General features: G+C 52.1%; 2 protein-coding genes and 1 long non-coding RNA gene across 3 annotated transcripts in view; all 3 read right to left on the reverse strand.

The window, feature by feature from the left end:
• Window positions 1-4,025: 4,025 nt before the first annotated feature.
• Window positions 4,026-8,813, reverse strand: bmp10 (bone morphogenetic protein 10). Its single transcript, XM_060065245.1, has 2 exons — window positions 7,389-8,813; window positions 4,026-6,516 (listed from the first exon to the last, which is right to left on the reverse strand). Exons 1-2 carry the CDS (start codon window positions 7,768-7,770, stop codon window positions 5,417-5,419), a joined length of 1,482 nt encoding a protein of 493 aa, XP_059921228.1. The 5' UTR covers window positions 7,771-8,813; the 3' UTR covers window positions 4,026-5,416.
• A 2,921-nt stretch (window positions 8,814-11,734) lies between these two features.
• Window positions 11,735-17,780, reverse strand: part of LOC132468379 (rho GTPase-activating protein 25-like) — a 6,208-nt gene continuing 162 nt past the window's right edge. The window contains 9 exon segments of the mRNA XM_060066114.1: window positions 11,735-12,620; window positions 13,895-14,461; window positions 14,463-14,515; window positions 15,279-15,394; window positions 15,397-15,435; window positions 16,456-16,509; window positions 16,512-16,576; window positions 16,740-16,812; window positions 16,897-17,232. Coding sequence (XP_059922097.1) covers window positions 12,464-12,620; window positions 13,895-14,461; window positions 14,463-14,515; window positions 15,279-15,394; window positions 15,397-15,435; window positions 16,456-16,509; window positions 16,512-16,576; window positions 16,740-16,812; window positions 16,897-17,232 — 1,460 coding nt within the window. The 3' untranslated portion in view covers window positions 11,735-12,463.
• On the reverse strand, window positions 14,533-15,215 carry LOC132467580 (uncharacterized). The gene is made up of 3 exons (XR_009528030.1): window positions 14,906-15,215; window positions 14,844-14,869; window positions 14,533-14,749 (listed from the first exon to the last, which is right to left on the reverse strand). It is a non-coding gene; the product is annotated as an uncharacterized LOC132467580 (long non-coding RNA).

Here is a 17,780-nt window from a genome sequence, read left to right on the forward strand (position 1 = left end):
TTTCTGTTGTCTTGTATGTTGAATCTTGCCTTGTTAGATGTTATGTGTGGACCCCAGGAAGAGTAGTTGGTGTCTTCTGCATCAGCTAGGGATCCAAATAAAATCGATAAATCCATATCTGTCCGTCCGTCCGTCCGTCCATAATACAATTCATCCAATACACGGAATGTCCGCTGGTGACGCCACTGAGGCTATAGTAGGCTAACGATGCTCTTAGCATCCTACGAGTACCCCTGGAGTCCTCGTTAGCTACGAGCGTTTTCACGACGTCGTTACCAACGATGCTTTCGGGAAACGGTGTGAAAACTGTACGATGCTCGTACGACGCACTTCACAATCCACTTAGGCTAACGATGCTTTCGGGAAACTGGGCCCTGGTGTGAACACATCAAGGCACTTATTATGGAGTTAGAATCATGCCAAAACCCCACACAAAACGTGTTTTACTCACGCACAACGATTCACACACACTCAAAACGTGTTTTACTCACCCACTCAGTGTGGTTTGCAAATACAAAACATCATTCACAAACTAATGCATTTTGCTTCAGAAACAAATACAGTATGTTTTACACATACAAAGAAACATGTTTCTTCAATTACAAAAAAGTACTAACTAAAATCTTACGGAAGCACGGAAATCTGAAAGTTGTCACAGGACAAATGTCCTGTGATTCACACTACACAACAGCAGGTGGCGCTGTTGAGTCAGTTTAAGGCCGCCAGGACGATCTTTTTTTCTCCCAAAAATCTTTATTTGCAACATATTCTCACTCCGAGCGAGTCGATTTTTGACAGACGGTCAGTGACTTTGGCTTCAGCCTCTGACGCAAAAGGGTACCCTTGTGCTTCTTTTTTCGACGCATGGGGTTTTCAACTCGTTACAATGTAGGCCTAATCCCTCCACGGCAATATATGAAGCTATGAGCATTCATCCCATTGGCTAACGGAAGACCCGATGGCTGCACATTAACGGAGAAATCTGTGACATTACTCAACACAACTACACCAACGTGTCCTTGTTAATTACACAACATGTATAAGTTAAGACTATGGACAGCAGTTGTCCTGTTTTGCGCTTTGATTGAGAAAAACAATAATTTTTTTGATCAGTGTTGGGTAGCTGAGGTCGTTGCTATAGAGACCACGTCCGTCCGCTTTTTTTGACAACTGACAGAGCAACCCTATCTCATCAAAATTACGTTCCCAGAGAACTATTTGGCATTCTCAATTACGTTTGTCTGAAAAACGTATTTAGTGTGATTACGTTTTATTGAACATATCGCAAATGTGAATTCGTTCTCAGCCTATTTTTTGCCATTTATTTACCGTGTTACAATGGCGATCGTCCTGGCGGCCTTAAACTGACTCAAGAGCGCCACCTGCTGTTATGCAGTGTGAATCACAGGACATTAGTTTGTCACGTGACTTTTGGCACTCATTTTCCGCCTTGCTGATCAACGCGCAAATGCCTTCAGATCCACGCGCAACTTTCAGATTTCCGTACTTGTAGAATAGTTTTTTACTTTATTTTTTTTTTGTACTAGAAAGATTTTAGTTTGTTCTTGAAAGATTTTAGTTTGTACTCGGAGGATATTTTTTTGTAATTGAAGAAATATGTTTCTTTGTATGTGTAAAACATACTGGAGGCCTATTTGTTTCTGAAGAAAAATGCATTAGTTTGTGAATGATGTTTTGTATTTGCAAATCACACTGAGTGTGTGTGTGTGTGTGAATCGTTGTGCGGGAGTAAAACACGTTTTGTGTGTGTGTGAATCATTGTGCGTGAGCAAAACACGTTTTGTGTGTGTGGGGGGGGTTTTGGCATGATTGTATATGTATGTGTGTGTGTGTGTGTGTGTGTGTGTGTGTGTGTGTGTGTGTGTGTGTGTGTGTGTGTGTGTGTGTGTGTGTGTGTGTGTGTGTGTGTGTGTGTGTGTGTGTGTGTGTGTGTGTGTGTGTGTTGGGCTTCCTACACTCCACCAGGGGGCAGTGGTATATATTGAGCGTTTCATTATAACACCGTAACCGAACCACAACACACGTTTATCCGTGTGAAGGGGTGTGTACATGCAATCCATCAATGGGAATGTTTGAATGATTCTTTAATCATAATTATGGCGCTCATAATCCTAAATTAGGATTTGGGTTTATTACGTCAATGGGAAGTATGATAATGAAGTGACGGGTGGTTTGATGGGTGACGGGTGGTGTTCCCCTGGCAGGGTGGAGGTAGTGCTGCAGTCTGGAGGTGGTGTTCCCCTGGCAGGGTGGAGGGAGTGCTGCAGGCTGGAGGTGGTGTTCCCCTGGCAGGGTGGAGGTAGTGCTGCAGGCTGGAGGTGGTGTTCCCCTGGCAGGGTGGAGGGAGTGCTGCAGGCTGGAGGTGGTGTTCCCCTGGCAGGGTGGAGGTAGTGCTGCAGGCTGGAGGTGGTGTTCCCCTGGCAGGGTGGAGGTAGTGCTGCAGGCTGGAGGTGGTGTTCCCCTGGCAGGGTGGAGGTAGTGCTGCAGGCTGGAGGTGGTGTTCCCCTGGCAGGGTGGAGGGAGTGCTGCAGGCTGGAGGTGGTGTCAGATGGGCTGATAATCAGGACCCACAGCGGAAACAATCAGAGCCCATTAGAGAGCGCACGTCAGAGAACGACAGCAGGCCTCTGCAGCCGCACACGCCTCCACACACACGTCCACACACGCCTCCACACACACTCACACACAACTTCAAACACACACTCACACACACATTCACACACACGCCACCACACACATTCTCACACACACACACACATTCACACACACGCCACCACACACACGCCTCCACACACGTTCACACATAACTTCACACACAACTTCACACACACACACACACACACACACTCGTCAAACACACACACACGTGTACACCTTGACACTCACGTGTTCTCACACACATTCACACACAATGTTCATACACAGACACACGTTCGCATACTCATGTTCACATACGCACACACCTTCAGACACGTTCAGAAACAAATGTTCTCACACACAAACACACACATTCACTCACATTCCCACGTTTGACAGTGGTCTTCCAGTGCTGGACAGCGTTGTTTAGGCAGGAAACGTAAGATTTACTCGAAAAACAAAGTAAATTCAAAACAAACCAAACACAAACAGCTGTTTACAGTTTTAAGACCAAGAGAGCAGATTGCTATCAGCGCAGCAACTTACCATTTCAACATATCCAGAAATGTTTGTTATTGTTTTTTGAAGGAGGCCAGCCTCATCTCCGCTCGGAGGGATTCTGTAAATATTCAATTAGAGCGCGTTTCACATGACGGGTCACAGGGTAACGCTGTTCTGAGGTCGCTGCCCTCGTGGTCCGCTCCATTTATAGACCTGATCGTTTCTCATCGCTGTCAGAGACCAGAAACAGAATTTACAAATACGTCTCCACTGGTCTTAAGGATCGCTGTTGCAAAGTGTTGCATCAGCGAAGACTTTGTTTAGCAGCACTAGCATCTAAGACCGTCGTGAATTATTTGAGTTTTTGAGTAGCCTTTGTTTGACAGGCATACTCTCAACCCCTTCAACCTTAATCACTTTCATTGAAGAAGACTTTGTTTGCACCATCGACAAATAAAATAAAGTATTTCCCATAATGGAACGCAATTCTGCCGCTTATCTTGTATTCCCTCCACTTAGGGGGAGGGCTCCCAGGGCCGCCTGGTCCCAGTCTACGTCTCGGACGGGTCTGTTGTTGAACAGGTTTCCCCACGGAGCCATCTGCTCAGAGCGCTGGCTGTCAGCGCGAGCGGCAGGAACCGCCTGTGTGTTCATTAGCGCCTGGAGGACGATGGGGGCCGCGCCGGGCTCTCTTTCCCAGGGTCCGGGCGTCCTGTTTGACCCAGAGCCTGGTAGCTGATAGCGGAGCCTCGGCCTCAGCGATTGTGACCGCGGTCCCACAGCGCAGAATAAAGGATGAGGTGATTCATACTCCTTTCGTTCAGAGATAGGGATTCGAAAAAAAAAACGAAGACTCCGGGACAACGTTTCGGTAAAAATAACAGCTTTGTTAAAATGATGATGTTCAACTTCCATTTATAAATAACATTATTTACAACAAATACAAGACCCTGTTAAATATTGAACAGGCTGTGCGAAGAACAGCGTTTACAAACTCCTACAGGGTTGGGTCTACGGGTCGGTATATTCACGAAGAAACGTATACTTTTCGGTAAATATTATTAAGGAATTAAGGACAAAGAGAAGACGATTCACAGATCCCGTTCCCCGGTGGAAACACGTAACAACATGCGATAACATCTTACATTGTGTAACAAAAATAAAAATAAATTAGAACAATAAATACTGAGTCCAGCAGCTGGTCTGAATCATAACGCGTTCGGCGTGTGCATGAAGATAAGGCCAAACAGCACCCTGGAGGCGATAGAGGACCGCCAACCTCTGCCCGGTGACACGGGGGGGGGGGGGGTTGGTGTCTGGGACATGGAGATCTGTCCAGGCGGTACTACAGGGTCAGAGTCCCCCCCCCCTCCCCCACCAGCCATCCCAGGCCAGGAGTTCCTTGAGCCCAGTGAGGGAGGGGCTCCATCTCTCAGAGTGGCAGGGCACATGGTTCCCAGCCCCGACACCTTGTTATCACCGCGTCTGTGAAGGAACGCGCAGGGCAGCCTCACATGCCATCCGGGGGGGGGGGGGGGGGGGGGGGGGTCGGAGAGATAAGGCTTTGACCCCAGGTTGGACAGGGAAGGCTGGGGTGGTCTAGGGGGTGGAGGTGGGTCTGGGCCGAGGGGTATGGGGGTGGAGGGTCTGGGGGGTGGAGGTGGACCAGGGGGGTGGAGGTGGACCAGGGGGGTGGAGGTGGGTCTGGGCCGAGGTGTCTGGGGGTGGAGGGTCTTGGGGGGTGGAGGTGCACCAGGGGTCTTGGGGGTGGAGGTGGGTCCGGACCAGGGTTCTGGACAGGCAGGGCTGGTCGCCCCTGAAAGGTCATTGGCCGAGGCAGCTCCGCCATAAGTGCTGAATTGCGTCGGCCTCCAGCGGGGGCTCTGATAACAGAGAGGAAGGCTGATGTCAGGGGACTGGTGTCAAAACAGGAGGGACGGGGGGGGTAAGGGTAAGCAGAACCGTTCCCACCAAGCCTCCCTCGATATGGTGCTTCAGCCATTGGTCCGTTTCTTGATGAAATACTCAGTTTGGTACAAAGTCTCCTGGTTTGGGTCAACTCTAGATCCTTAATCAATCTGTTACAAGGTTAGCACAACCTCCCCCTTTGATGCATAACATTCCTCTACACTCTTTACAGACCACCTGACTTGCTTCGGAGCATACATAGATTCAGACAGGAAAAGGCTTCTTTCTGTCCCGCCTTGTCCTACCGACTGCGGCCTAAACGTCTGCGTCAGTCCACGGCGCCCTCCAACTATCTACAGCCGCACTCGGCCACCATCATGCCTTCATACTTGTACTTGTACGTCACGACCCCAGTGTCGTCCAGGTACAGCAGGGATATGGGCTCCAGCTTGGTCGGCACACAGCAGGCCTTGGCCGCCTTCTGGGGACTGTTGATGTTGATCAGGGTCTGGACGATGGCGTGCTTGGTGGGCGTGACGTGCTTGGTCAGCGGGTAGGTGCACACGCCGCTGCACTCGAAGGCGTCGTAGGCCGCGGGCGCCAGGATCCAGCTGTCCCAGCCTATGTCCTTGAACTCCACGGACAGCGACCGCCGCTTGCAGTAGTCGCCCTTGGCGTTGCGCCGGAAGCGGGACGTGGTGTCGTAGATCATGTTGGAGCGCATCTGGAGCAGGTCCTCCTCGTCGGGCTCCTCGCCGAGGCCGTCCTCCTGGGGCCCCTCGCCCCAGAGGCCGGGGAGACCCGGCTCCAGGTTGTCCCGCTGGAGGGCGAGGTCCGAGGTCTCGTGGTCGATCATCTCATTCAGCTCCTGGCGGTCCTGCCGGTCGTCGCCGCTCTGGTCGTCGGAGAAGACGATCAGTAAGGGTTTGTGCTTCTCCTCCGGGCTGGCGTCGATCTTCATGTCGCCCATCTCCGGCGGCGGCGGCGTGTCGCTGCGGCCGGCCTCCGCCTCCAGACCCCCGGGCTCCGCCCCCGGAACCCCGCCCTCCTCCACGGGGGGCAGGCTGGCGATGTGCACCTCCAGCCGGTGGGTGGTGCCGCTCTCGGAGCTCCGCCAGCGCTGCACGGCGGCGGTGAGGTCGAAGGCCTCCCAGCCGTCGTCCACGCCGTACACCTGGCGGGAGGCCAGCTCCACCGGAGCCGGACCCAGGGGGGCCCGGAAGGCGTCCCCCCTGGGGGGCGGGGGGTCCCCGGCGCCCCCGTCGGGGGGCCCCAGCTCGTAGACGGAGACCCGGCGGTCCACGCCGCTGTACAGGTGCCGGTCGTTCTGGACCAGCGTGTAGAGGCGGAGCTCGGCGGCGGTGATGCGCTCGTGGCGCGGGACGGAGACGTTGAAGAGGAGGGGGTGGCGCCGCACGTCGCTGGGCTCCGCCTCCCCGAGGGCCGGAGCTGCGGAGACAAGGGGCCCCGAGGTTAGGCCATCGGCCCCCAGGTCAGGGCTTCTTAAAAAGACCCTTCATCTCTCATTAATGACTCCTATAGCGCAACCTGACATGAATCACAGCACAAAAAACCTATGTCGATTTTCGTGAAACTCTTCCTCTCATCTGGGCGCTTTCAGCGTTCTCTGTCAACGCTCGGCTTCGTCCTCCTCCGCCCCCTCGCCCCCCTCCTGCCAACCCCGCTCCGTTGTGATTGGTTAGGAAAATCTGGATTGTTCTACGTAGATAAATCCCGGAAATTTGAACAAGTGAATGGCGACGGGCGCCCAGAGTGTTTAGCGCTCTGCACAGCCACTCCCGACGGTCAGCAGGGAACACGTCTAAATGCATGAACGGCATTATGTGACACTTTGGTACGGTTAAACATGACCATAAATCATTATAACAACGTTTATAGGTCATAAAAGTCGAAAAAGCATAATAGGTGCTCTTTGAGCACACTGAGGACCGTCTCAGTGTGTCAGTGGGACCCACCGCACACCCAGAGAACTCTAGACACCAGACTGGGTGATTGTCTCGTCAAAGTCAGTGATTCAGTTAAGATTCACCTCTCTGTTGACCCATGGTTCTGACATTCAGCCCTAACCCTAACCCTAACCCTGACCTAACCCTGACCTAACCCTAACCATAACCCTAACCCTAACCCTAACCCTAACCCTAACCCTATCCGTCCAATCAAGGGTCCAAAATGTTAAAGGACTGCTTTATCGTTACAGAGATGATAAAAGATGCTGTCGGTCCTGCACTAACCCTTAAAGCACAGATCGGTAACACACAGATGTGATAAACGGCCCCGTGAGGTGGAGGGTCGGTGCTCACCTTCGTTCTTGAAGCTCCGGATGATGTTGGCGGTGGGCATGGCGCTGTGGTCGTTGGCGAAGCGGTTGTACAGCTCCATCATGTACTCCGGGGGCTCCACCCGCACGCCGGCCCCGCCCGCCCCCGTCAGGTTGGAGGTGTGGAGGAGCTGCTCCTCCAGGTCGTCCGGCAGACCCCGCGCCCCGCCGCCCCCCTCCCCGCCCGGCCCCGGCCCCGGCCCGCCGCTGGCCGCCGTGGCGGGGGCCCGGGGCCGGGGCAGGGGCGGAGGGATGGGGCTCCCCCAGCCGCCGGGGGGCTCCCGGAGCAGCAGGGCGGAGAGGAGCAGGAACAGCGTCTTGGAGCTGAGGCGGCTCCCCGCGTTGGGCTCCCGGCCGCTCGCCATGGGAGAGGCACGGCAGTGAGGAACCGGTTCGGTCCGGACGCAGCGGAACCGTGTTCCTCCAAACTCTGATTCAAAACGTCGCCACCGACGTTTCAATACGGTTCGTCGGCGTAAAAACACCCCGAAAAAAAGATCTAATATCAACCAATCAAGCGGCTCCTTGTCAGCGGCGTTGCGGCCGGGGGGACGTGACCCGGGCGTCTGGGCAGACTGGGGCTCCCCTGGAGCTCTGCATGCCCCTCACCGGGTGGCCCACGGGGGGTGAGATCCTCTCCAGACCCCGGAGCCTTTATCCTCGGGCGCACCTTCTCTGCTGTCCGCCACCCAAGGCTGGAGGTCCGCTGAGAGGGGGTCCGGCGCGCGGCTCCGCAAGGGCTTCTCCTCTGCTGTGGATGTGTGTGTGGTTCTCTCTCTCTCTCTCTCGGCTTCTGCTGTCTCTTCCCAGCTTGCTCGCCCTTTCTGCCTGCGCCTTATCTATGATACGGTAGGGCACTGCACTGCTCAGTTCTTATGGTGTCTTTGAGTGTGTGTGTGTGTGTGTGTGTGTGTGTGTGTGTGTGTGTGTGTGTGTGTGTGTGTGTGTGTGTGTGTGTGTGTGTGTGTGTGTGTGTGTGTGTGTGTGTGTGTGTGTGTGCGAGTGTCTGCGTGTGAGTGTGTGTTTGGGTGCATGTGTGTGTGTGTGGCTGTGCGTCAATTGTTATCTGTTAACTTCCTTAATGAGCATCTTGTAAACAGCGAGCAGGGCTGTCCCTCGTGGACGTGGGTTTCTGTTTGGGTGCGCCTGGGTTGGTTCCCTCACCAGTTTTAGCAGCGGGTTCAGATGTGTTTCCTGAACGGGCCTCTTGGTCTCAACGTGTTGGTTCTGCTCAATATGAACAGAGAGGACCAGTCTGAGTACAATTGAAATGTAACGAGGTGCCGAAGGAAGCCTTGTATCTGTACAAGATTTCAGAATACTTAGTAAGTGAGGCTTGAGTCAAAAGACTTAAGACTCCTTCAAAAGACTCACATGTTCAGAACTTGCCTAACCCCCACCCACACCCCTCTTAGCATTGATTGTATGTTGTATGTCCTGGCACTTAATGTGCACACTTATTGTATGTTGTACGTCCTGGCACTTAAAATAGTACTTAGCATTGTGCAGCATCTTATCCTAGCTATCTTTGTTGCACAGAGGGAATGGGTTAACCTAGAGATTGTTAGTGCTTGGTACTTGGTTCTATGAACATCCTTACTGTACCGACAGCGATATATATTGTTTCTCTTCGTCTGACAAACATACTTATTGTAAGTTGCTTTGGATTTAAATGCCCTAGATGTAAGTGAACTCCTGTTTCAGTTTAACTGTAACTCTATCGTATATAAAGGGGTTATTATGACCCACGCCCACTTGTGTCTTTGTTCTTAAGCTCCTACAGTCATACTAGTGTGTGCTGTATATGAATGCTCCAAACACCTTGCGTTCTTCTAGAAGTGTCCGAGAAGCTTAACTCTCTTGTCGGTGGTTTGCTGTTTGTCTCTTGATGGTTTCTACGGCTGTATCCTTAACTCCTGGTTCTCAGTCAGCGGTCGGTAAGCAGGAGGCCTCACCGTGAGAAACACCATGACGTTCCCTCAGTCTGGCAGCATGGACCTCAAAGCCGTGCACAATGGAGATATGATAAGGATGAAGAACTAGGAGAGTACGCTTCGATCCGTTCCAAGGCAACACTGGGAACTGTTAAAGTATACCATTGAGAATATGATGAAGGACGTCTCCTTTGTCCGTTGAGAGCTGAAGTGTGAAGATCAGGGACTGTCCTGCAGCATCGATGCGTGTGTAGTTGATTTATTACGCTGTGTGTTAGCTGATTTGTTCTGTGTGTTAGTTGATGAGTGTTAGTTGATGTGTTCTGTATGTTAGTTGATGTGTGTTAGTTGCTGTGTGTTAGCTGATGTGTGTTAATTGATGTGTTCTGTGTGTTAGCTGATGTGTGTTTGTTGATGTGTTCTGTGTGTTAGTTGATGGGTGTTAGTTGATGTGTTCTGTGTGTTAGTTGATGTGTTCTGTGTGTTAGTTGATGTGTTCTGTGTGTTAGTTGATGTTTATGTCAGACGCGCTGATACATTGAGCTTCCTGTCTCAAAAGAACAACAACAACCCCAATGTCTCCGTCACCCTGCCTGACGTAGCAGAACTTCCTCTTTGAGGGACATTCATGAGTACACAACTAGCTGGGGGGGGGGGGGGCAGAGATAGGAGGAGATACGGTAGCTGCTCATTGGCCTCCCTCCACCTCCTACACCACCTCTATTAAGATCAACACCACCACCTACACCACCTCTATTAACATCAACACCACAACTAATACCATCAACACCAACACCACCACCTCCACCACCTCCATCACCTTCAGCACCTCCACCACCTTCACTTGTACCTGCCACGCCATCACCACCTCCACCCCCACCACCTCCTCCTCCAACACCACCACCTACACCACAACTACTACCATCAACACCGCCACCACAACCACCTACACCTGCAACGCCAGCCCCACCTCCTCCAACCCCACCACGACCTGCAACACCTCCACCACCGCCGCTGCCTCCAAAACGATCATAACTACCACCACCTTCACCTCATCCACAATCACCGCCTCATCAACTCCTCCACCACTACCACCACGACCACCGTCACCAGCACCACCTCAACCCCCACATTTTAACACATCCACACACAAACGCACATACTTATTCAGACCCACACACACACACACGCGTACTAAAACCATCTGACACCATCCCGTGCATATCTCTGAGGGACAGTCGTGTTCCGTCCGTCACCTCGCATTCTGATCACAAACGCACGCGATGAGGGGATGTACGCGTGCATGTGTGTGTGTGTGTGTGCGTGTGTGTGTGTGTGTGTGTGTGTGTGTGTGTGTGTGTGTGTGTGTGTGTGTGTGTGTGTGTGTGTGTGTGTGTGTGTGTGTGTGTGTGTGTGTGCGTGTGTGTGCGCGAGGGGGGTCCATTCCAGAGCTGCCTGCTGCGACCCCGTAGATACACTCTGGATATCGGCCAGGAATGAGGAGGACTGGGGCTCCCTCTTCCTGCCTGTAGCTTACACACACACACACACACACACACACACACACACACACACACACACACACACACTGACACCAACACCAACACACGCATGCACACAACCACACACACACACACACACACACACACACTGTACACGCACACACACTGACACCAACACCAACACAGGCATGCACACAACCACAGACACACACGCAAACACAAACATACACATTCACACACAAAAACATTCACACACAAACATACACTCATGCTGACACTCATACACACACACACACATGTATGCACGCACGCACTCACACAGACACACACACACATACACACACAGACACGCTCACACTCACGCTCACACTCACCCACAAACTGAACGGACGAGCAGCTATCTCGTGTGTGTGTGTCTTTGTGTGTGTCTTTGAGTGTGTATGGCTACCACACACAATGGGACCATAGGGTTGTCTGTTCTTTGCCTTAGGTGGTGAAGGCATCCCAACTATTTCCACGACGGTTCTCGGACAATCCTCTTATCTCCGGTTCTCCCTCCTCTTCCCCTGTTGTTTTCCTCTCTGGCCATGTGGTGTTCTGTTTCCCTCACAGCCTCGCTCACATCATGTAGGGTTAGGGTTATGGTTAGGGCTACTACTTACATCAGTTGACAGAACATATTGCCTATTTCTCCTAGCGGTCTTCCAGGAGTGTTCGTTATGACTCGCTCAGCAGCTCCCAGACAGAAACCGTACTCTACTAGAAGAGACAATAACATGACATCACAGAACGCCATTCGACCTTTGACCCCCCACACCAACACTGGTACGTCTTATGAGGACCTGGGAGAGGGCAGCCCAGTATGTGGACATGGATCCCGCAGCTTTCAGTGGTTAAAGAGGTTTGTTGAACTTTATTCATGGCACAAAACATTTTAAATGACTTGACATTCGATACTGTAATTTTGATACATTCGATGCTAAAATATTTTAAGATGCTGAGGAAAAGCATAGTCTGTCTTTGAGCAAGGTGATAAAATAGTGGTGGTCCTTAATGTGAATCTCTTAACATAATAATAAAAATAACATGATAAACATTGGGCAACACAGGCCTTACACTCGTAACTCAGCAACCGTGTTGAGGGGTTGGGGGGGTCGGGCTTAGCTCAGGAGGTAGAGCTAGTTGCTAGTTTGATCCCCAGCTCCTCCTAGCTGAGTGTTGATGTGTCCCTGAGCGAGACACTTAACCCTAACCGCTCCTGACGAGCTGGCTGTCGCCTTGCATGGTTGACTCTGCCGTCGGTGTGTCAATGTGTGTGTTAACCGATGTCAGTCGCTTTGGATAAAAGCGTCTGCTAAATGCCCTGATTGTAATTGTAATTGTGTTCTAAAGAACGGCGTTCAGGTTCCCGTGAGAACGAGCCATCCCTGACAGGCGGCCATCTTGGTTCTACGTGGAGCCGGGTGGAGCTAACTGGATGTGTTCTGCTTTGATGTCCTCCACCCAGTTACCGTTGAGCACCGAGATGGCCGCCCGAGATGGCCATCCAAGATGGCCGCCCGAGATGGCCATTCAAGATGGCCGCCCGAGATGGCCATCCAAGATGGCCGCTGGGTGATGTGTCACAGTATTGTGTTCAGGTCGGGGCAGGGGTGGTCGTGGCTGCGGCCAGCGCTCCTCAGACACGCCTCCAGGGCGGCCACACGGCGGCGCTCTTCTTCCAGGGAGGAGGTCAGCTGGGTCACGGTGGAGGACAGCTCAGCGTTCCTCTGCTGCAGGCTGGAGGAGCAGGAGGGGGGAGAGGAGGATGGACACTCACAAACACCAAGACAAAACTCAAGTACAACCTCAGACTGAACCTCAATCTGAACCTCAAACTGAACCTCAAACTGAACCTCAAACTGAACCTCAAACTGAACCTCAATCTGAACCTCAAACTGAACCTCAAACTGAACCTCAAACTGAACCTCAAACTGAACCTAAAACTGAACCTCAATCTGAACCTCAAACTGAACCTCAAACTGAACCTAAAACTGAACCTCAAACTGAACCTCAAACTGAACCTCAATCTGAACCTCAAACTGAACCTCAAACTGAACCTAAAACTGAACCTCAGACTGAACCTCAATCTGAACCTCAAACTGAACCTCAATCTGAACCTCAATCTGAACCTCAAACTGAACCTCAAACTGAACCTCAAACTGAACCTCAAACTGAACCTCAAACTGAACCTCAGACTGAACCTCAATCTGAACCTCAAACTGAACCTCAAACTGAACCTCAAACACAATCTGAACCTCAAACTGAACCTCAAACTGAACCTCAAACTGAACCTCAAACTGAACCTCAAACTGAACCTCAGACTGAACCTCAATCTGAACCTCAATCTGAACCTCAAACTGAAACTCAAACTGAACCTCAAACTGAACCTCAATCTGAACCTCAAACACAAACTGAACCTCAAACTGAACCTCAATCTGAACCTCAAACACAAACTGAACCTCAAACTGAACCTCAAACTGAACCTCAATCTGAACCTCAAACACAAACTGAACCTCAAACACAATCTGAACCTCAAACTGAACCTCAAACTGAACCTCAAACTAAACCTCAAACTGAACCTCAATCTGAACCTCAAACTGAACCTCAAACACAAACTGAACCTCAAACACAAACTGAACCTCAAACACAATCTGAACCTCAAACTGAACCTCAAACTGAACCTCAAACTGAACCTCAAACTGAACCTCAAGCTGAACCTCAAACTGAACCTCAAACTGAACCTCAAACTGAACCTCAAACTGAACCTCAAACACAAACTGACCTCAAACCGAACCTCAAACCGAACCTCAAACTGAACTGTGATTCACGTGCACTCTGGTGCACTATGGTTCTGTGTGTTTTTATGTTATGAGGTTTTAGTGAGTTGTGTGTGTGTGTGTGTGTGTGTGTGTGTGTGTGTGTGTGTGTGTGTGTGTGTGTGTGTGTGTGTGTATGTTCACCTAAAACTGAACCTCAAACAAAGGTTCAGGTTTTCAGTAACGCCATCTCACCTCTCAATGATCTGCTGGAGGGTCTGTTGGCTCTCTGGCTGGCTGGAGCCAAGACCAGGACCTGGACTAGGAGCAGGAGTAAGACTAGGGCCTGGACTAGGAGCAGGACCAGGGTCAGGACCAGGACCAGGACCAGGGTCAGGGTCAGGACCAGGACCAGGACCAGGACCTGAGCCGCTGAAGGCCTGGGGGCTCTGTGGTTCAGCAGGTGCTGGGGGATCTTCAGACGCCCGGGGGACTCTCGGGGATTTGGGGGAAGAGGCGGAGCCCCGGCTTCCTCTCCGTCTCACATCCCCGCCCTCCTGGCCCGCCTCCCGCTCCGTCTTGCTCCCGAACAGCGCCACCCGGTGGAGGTCCAGGATCTTGAAGATGTCCTCCGACAGCGTCCCCATCCTCTCCTCCGGGACGTCCTGCGTGCAGCTCCGCTGGTTCAGGGCCTCCCCTTCTTGGCGGCCCCCCGGGGGGGCTGCTGGAAGCTGGGCAGCGTCCTGGGTGCGCTTGCGGGGGCTGGAGGCGGAGGGGTCCAGGCGGGAGGGGAAGGGCTGGGTGGGGGCTGCCGTCCTCCGCGCTGTCGTTGTCCTCGTCCTCCTCGGGGGACTCGGACAGCGAGGCGTCGGCCATCTGGGGGGGGGGGGGGGGGGGGGCGCGGGCGCAGGATGAGCGTTAGGTACGTCAGACGGACGCTAGGGGCCCGGACGGACAGACGGACGGCCCCTCCGTCAGGTTCATGAGAACGTCCCACTTATGTGGCAGACGTTACGCATCAACCTCTGCATCTCTTTGCTGCAGCGACCCCGCTCCATCAGAGTCCTGGTCTAGGTCTGAAGATAGTCTAACCGGCTACTTGAAATGGGCCTCAGGCTGGGGCCAAACGACAACCTGGGGCCAAACGACCAACCTGGGGCCAAACGACAACCTGGGGCCAGACGACACACACCTGGGGCCAGACGACAAACCTGGGGCCAGACGACAAACCTGGGGCCAAACGACAAACTGGGGCCAAACGACAACCTGGGGCCAGACGACAAACCTGGGGCCAGACGACAAACCTGGGGCCAGACGACAAACCTGGGGCCAGACGACAAACCTGGGGCCAGCGACACGACACCTGGGGCCAGACGACAAACCTGGGGCGCAGACGACAAACCTGGGGCCAGACGACAAACCTGGGGCCAAACGACAACCTGGGGCCAAACGACAAGTCTGGGGCCAAACGACAAACCCTGGGGCCAAACCAAAGGCCAGGGGCCAAACGACAGACCAGGGGCAAATCAACAGTCAGGGGCCAAACGACCAGCGGGGGCCAAACGACCAGCCTGGGGCCAAAACGCCAAACATGGGGCCAAATCAAAGGCCAGGGGCCTAATGACAGACAAGGGTCTACCTCGGCCCCCTCCCAGCCCACGAAGCTCCGGGGGGCGCTGCTCTTCTTCTTCCGGGTCTTGCTGGCGGGGGGCGAGGGCGGGAGGTCCCGGGCGGGGGGGAAGAGCTCCTCGTGGTGCGGATCATCAGCGTCATCAGCCGCTGGATCTGGGGCGTGGCTGGGGGGGTGAGGGGGGGTCAGGGGGGGTGAGGGGGGGTCAGGGGGGGTGAGGGGGGGTCAGGGGGTGTGGGGGTGCTGGGGGACTTCGACCCAAGGCAAAGCGTTGCTATATTTTTTGTGGTTGTGAATGTGACGTTATTTTATTTAAAGGTTGCATCAGCGATGTTGGGTGACGTCCTCCTTTTGGTATTTGAAGCGAGATCCCAAACAAACAGAGTCAGCTCGCCCTCCCTTCCGTGTTCGGTGCATTCAGTAAAAACCAATCATTAACGCAGCGCACAACCCCACAACACCCGCCCCTTGTGTGTGATTGGTTGGAATACTATTTATTTTGGTATTGAGTGGTTGGTAGTACCATTTTTTTTTGTGTCCGATCTCGAGCACAGGCCGCCTGCAGAGACGCGTTTCCTGACGGCCTGCCTATTGGGCGGGCAGCTGGCGGATCGCGAGGAACGATCAGATGAATGTCATCATTGATGTTTCAGCCTAGAATCGCTGATACAACCTTTAAGTATTAGCTACTAATGCACTAATAGTAATATCCATACAGTCGTTCAGGACAAAACTTAATTTCACTAATTTCACTGAGTTTCTTAGTCACTACTTGACCTGGATTGACCGGTCGGAACCGGCTTGGCGCTCCTAATGTTAGAAACAGGAACTTTGACTGACTCGGAGCATTCATGATCACAAAAGGATAAATATATCCTTTATGTAGACGACAAAATGCAGTCGCTCAGCAGTCTGAGCGATGGTGTTAATGTGCGTGTGTGCGTGTGTGTGTGTGTGTGTGTGTGTGTGTGCGTGTGTGTGTGTGTGTGTGTGTGTGTGTGTGTGTGTGTGTGTGTGTGTGTGTGTGTGTGTGTTTCCTTCATCATGGTTGTCGAAGGAAACACACAAACACACATCAACGGGTTGATGTGTGTTTGTGTGCTGTGTGTGCGTGTGTGTGTGCCGCATGTGCGTGCGTGTGTGTGCGCGTGCATGCGCGTGCGTGCGAGTGTGTGTGTGTGTGTACCTTTCATCATGGTGATGGGGTCCTCTATCTGGGGCTTCAGCAGGTTGATTCCATCACGGTCGCCAGGTTCTCCACGCTCATCTTGTTCACCTTGGACTCCAGCTGCACCTCGAACAGGAACCTAGACCCCGTTTTATGTTTGGTATCTTATTTATTTTTTTACTTATTTTTGTGTTCATTGGTTTACTTACTACCCTTAACCTGCCTGCCATTCTGGGGATTAATACAATAATCTTATCTTATTTAATACAATAGCGATCTAACGTGATGTTGCGATCTCTAACCTGCAGATGTAGCCCAGCAGGTTGTAGTTTATCCTGGGAATGAGGGCGATCTGTTTCTCCAAGCTCTCCAGGCCTGAGAAAGAGGAACATTTACGTATATATAAATATATAACCTCTGAAATAAGGGTTAGGCTGTCATGGTGGGGGGCGGGCCATACCGTGGTGCTGGGGTCGATCTTGTAGGCTGCGTCAGAGTCTTGGTATTGGCTCCAGGGAACCACGGGTTCCGGCAGCTCCCTCAGGTACAGTTTGAGCAACGATGCCACCGTGTGGACGTCAGTGTCACTGCAGGACGAAATAATGATTTCAATTATTCCAAGCAGACTTTCAGTGAGAGATATGGTTTGGCGCCTGTAAAACTTGATGACCAATAGATGACTTGGATAAATGTATTTTTGTGCAGTGAGGCAGCAAAGAAGAAGGAAACTGTGTTCCTGTGACTGACTGTATACATTTGTGAAAAGGAGAACTAACAATACACAGAAATAAGAGACTGGTCATATCAGTGGTTTCACATCGCCCAACGTATAATTTACAGATTCACAGGGCCTGGACCGACGTGTGAGTGTCAGAAGCAGAATACTTCAGGGGAGTAAAAGGACTGCATTTATGCAGCGCTTATCTAACATTCACCCATTCATGCACACTTCACACACCGATTGAGGTGTCACACATGCAAGGCGACAGCCGGCTCGTCAGGAGCGGTCAGGGTGAGGCGTCTCGCTCAGGGACAACTCGACACTCAGCTAGGAGGAGCCGGGGATCGAACTAGAAACCTACCAGTTACCAGCCGACCCGCTCTAACTTCTGAGCCACATGCGCTAGCCTTGCTATTGCAAGAAAATGACAGCAGCATCGAGCTTGCTCAATCAATCTAATCAGACCAAGCTCAATCGTAGATTGAGCTTGGTCTGATTAGATTGATTGAGCAAGCTCGATCAATCTGATTAGATAGATTGAGCTAGATAGATAGATTGAGCAAGCTCAATCGTAGATTGAGCTTGCTCAATCTATCTATCTAGCTCTACGATTGAGCAAGCC

This window comes from Gadus macrocephalus, chromosome 11 (assembly GCF_031168955.1).
Source record: "Gadus macrocephalus chromosome 11, ASM3116895v1".
Classification (NCBI taxonomy): domain Eukaryota; kingdom Metazoa; phylum Chordata; class Actinopteri; order Gadiformes; family Gadidae; genus Gadus; species Gadus macrocephalus.

Bases quoted from the DNA above. Each gene is read 5' to 3' on its own strand.
- bmp10 (XM_060065245.1), bottom strand. From the start codon at position 7,770: ATGGCGAGCGGCCGGGAGCCCAACGCGGGGAGCCGCCTCAGCTCCAAG. The intron at 6,517-7,388 runs GTGAGCACCGAC...TTGTCTCCGCAG, and splicing joins CCGGAGCTTCAAGAACGAAG to CTCCGGCCCTCGGGGAGGCG.